This window comes from Aphelocoma coerulescens, chromosome 1 (genome assembly GCF_041296385.1).
Source record: "Aphelocoma coerulescens isolate FSJ_1873_10779 chromosome 1, UR_Acoe_1.0, whole genome shotgun sequence".
Taxonomy (NCBI): domain Eukaryota; kingdom Metazoa; phylum Chordata; class Aves; order Passeriformes; family Corvidae; genus Aphelocoma; species Aphelocoma coerulescens.
Genome location: NC_091013.1, coordinates 96,734,796 through 96,736,765, shown reverse-complemented (window position 1 = coordinate 96,736,765; position 1,970 = coordinate 96,734,796). Strand labels below are relative to the sequence as shown.

Genomic DNA, 1,970 nt, shown 5'->3' with positions numbered 1-1,970 from the left:
GACAGGTAAAGAACAACCAACTACAGGGCAGAATGGTTATAGTAGTTTTAAATGTTTCTCCCTGTATATATTCGTATGAGAGAATTACTTTCAAACAGAAAACAACGATCATAACCAGACAAGTAAAGTGAAAACCTCCAAGCCTCAGAAAAGTCAAACTTGTCCCAACAAGCAATTTATACAAAATATTTTGAATGTAGATAAAAGTCGGGGCACCTGAATTCACTGTTCCTGGGCTTCTTATGAGCTGGTACAATCTCAAATTTCTTCAAACTACAAGTATACGTTCCTAAAAAAAAAAAAGTTCAGAATCTTGAAAACTACCTTCCCTCCACCTGAAAGAAAAGCAAAACCTGAAGCCAGAAAATGCAAAATGGAGAGAATCAGTAAAACTAAACCTGATTTTTAAAAACTCACAAGCATTTATTCTGAAGGCAGGGTTTTGACTAATCAGATACCCTTGTTGCTTGTTTTTTGCCTGTGCAGTTGGTTAAAAGGGTAAAAATTACCTCCCCACAAAACCACTTTTCTCCTCCTCCCCCCTCTCCCCCTCCTCCCCGCTCACTGATAAAATGTTTTTAACGAAGACCTGGAAGGGAAGGGTAAGGGGAAGCTCCGAGCCTCCCTCAGAGAGAGAATGAAGACAGCGGGGCCAGAAATGGAACTCCCTGAGCTGTCATCCATGGCTACAGTCACCTTCAACTACGACTACTACTACGATGACCAGTGCCAGTACCAGCAGCTGCAACATATGTCTACTTTCCTCCCTATCCTTTATAGTGCTGTGTTCCTGGTGGGCATCGTTGGCAACTCAATCCTGATAGTGGCCTTGGTCTTCAAGCGACGGGTCCAGAGGCTGATTGACATCTTTATCGTCAACCTCGCTGCATCTGACTTCATCTTCCTCATCACGCTGCCATTCTGGGTGGACATGGAGGTGTCGGATGAGAGCTGGAGGGTAGGATCTTTCCTGTGTAAAGCCAGTTCCTATGTCATCTCAGTCAACATGTACTGCAGCATCCTGCTCCTCACCTGCATGAGTGCTGACCGGTACCTCGCCATCATGCACCCCTCTGTCGCAAGACAGATCAGAACAAGATCCTATTCCAGAGCACTCTGCATCTGTGTCTGGTTATTATCCTGCTGCTTAGGGATGCCGACCCTTTTGTCCAGAGAACTGAAGAAGCAATATGGAAAGACTTACTGCACAGACAAAGCCGTGACAGAAGCCAAACAGGTCATGTCACTGATGCTTTTAATCCTGGCCTTCTTCTTCCCACTGTTGAGTATCTTAACCTTTTACTGCTCCATCACCAAGAGACTCTGTGTGCACTATCAGAAGGCTGGGAAACGTGATAAGAAACTGAGGAAATCCATCAAGATCGTCTTCATTGTAGTGGCAGCTTTTGTTGTCTCCTGGGTTCCTTACAATCTTTTCAAGCTTATGGCCATCCTTTTGCGACTCCTAAAGCAGCCTGACTGCTTTTCTGGCACAGTTGCCCTGCTGGGCATAAAGGTGAGCAGCCCTTTTGCTTTTGCCAATAGCTGTGCCAACCCTTTCATTTACTTTTGCTTTGACAACTACATCCGCAGAGCCATGCTCCAGTGCCTGTGCCCATGGGTGAAAATCAGCAGCAACAACTCTGACACCCTGGACACCCACCTGAGCCATTCCTTATCCAGTTTTGTGGCGGGGGATTATATTGCCAGGAAGAGGAACCGCTCTGTGTCCCTCTGACTGGGAGCTGGGGCTGCGGAGGAAGGAACTTCTCCCCCCAAAGATGGCAGGAAAAGAAAAAGAGAAACGAGCAACAGAGAAAGGTGCGACTGTAATGCAGCCAGTGCTTCAGGTGGGAGGGATGCTGCTTTCTTTTAAATGCAAATAGATGGGATAGGAAACCTTAACCCCAGAATTACTTCACAATGATGACTGCTGTGACAACGCATGGTGTAAATGTGAAACCATCAAA

At 45.9% G+C, this 1,970-nt stretch overlaps 1 protein-coding gene across 1 annotated transcript; it reads left to right on the top strand.

The window, feature by feature from the left end:
- The first annotated feature begins 637 nt into the window (after positions 1-637).
- On the top strand, positions 638-1,738 carry GPR15 (G protein-coupled receptor 15). The gene has a single exon (XM_069031597.1). The coding sequence runs from the start codon at positions 638-640 to the stop codon at positions 1,736-1,738; it is 1,101 nt and encodes a 366-aa protein (XP_068887698.1).
- The last annotated feature ends 232 nt before the right edge of the window (positions 1,739-1,970 follow it).

Excerpts from the sequence above, each read along its gene's own strand:
- GPR15 (XM_069031597.1), top strand. The coding sequence starts at position 638 with ATGAAGACAGCGGGGCCAGAAATGGAACTCCCTGAGCTGTCATCCATG.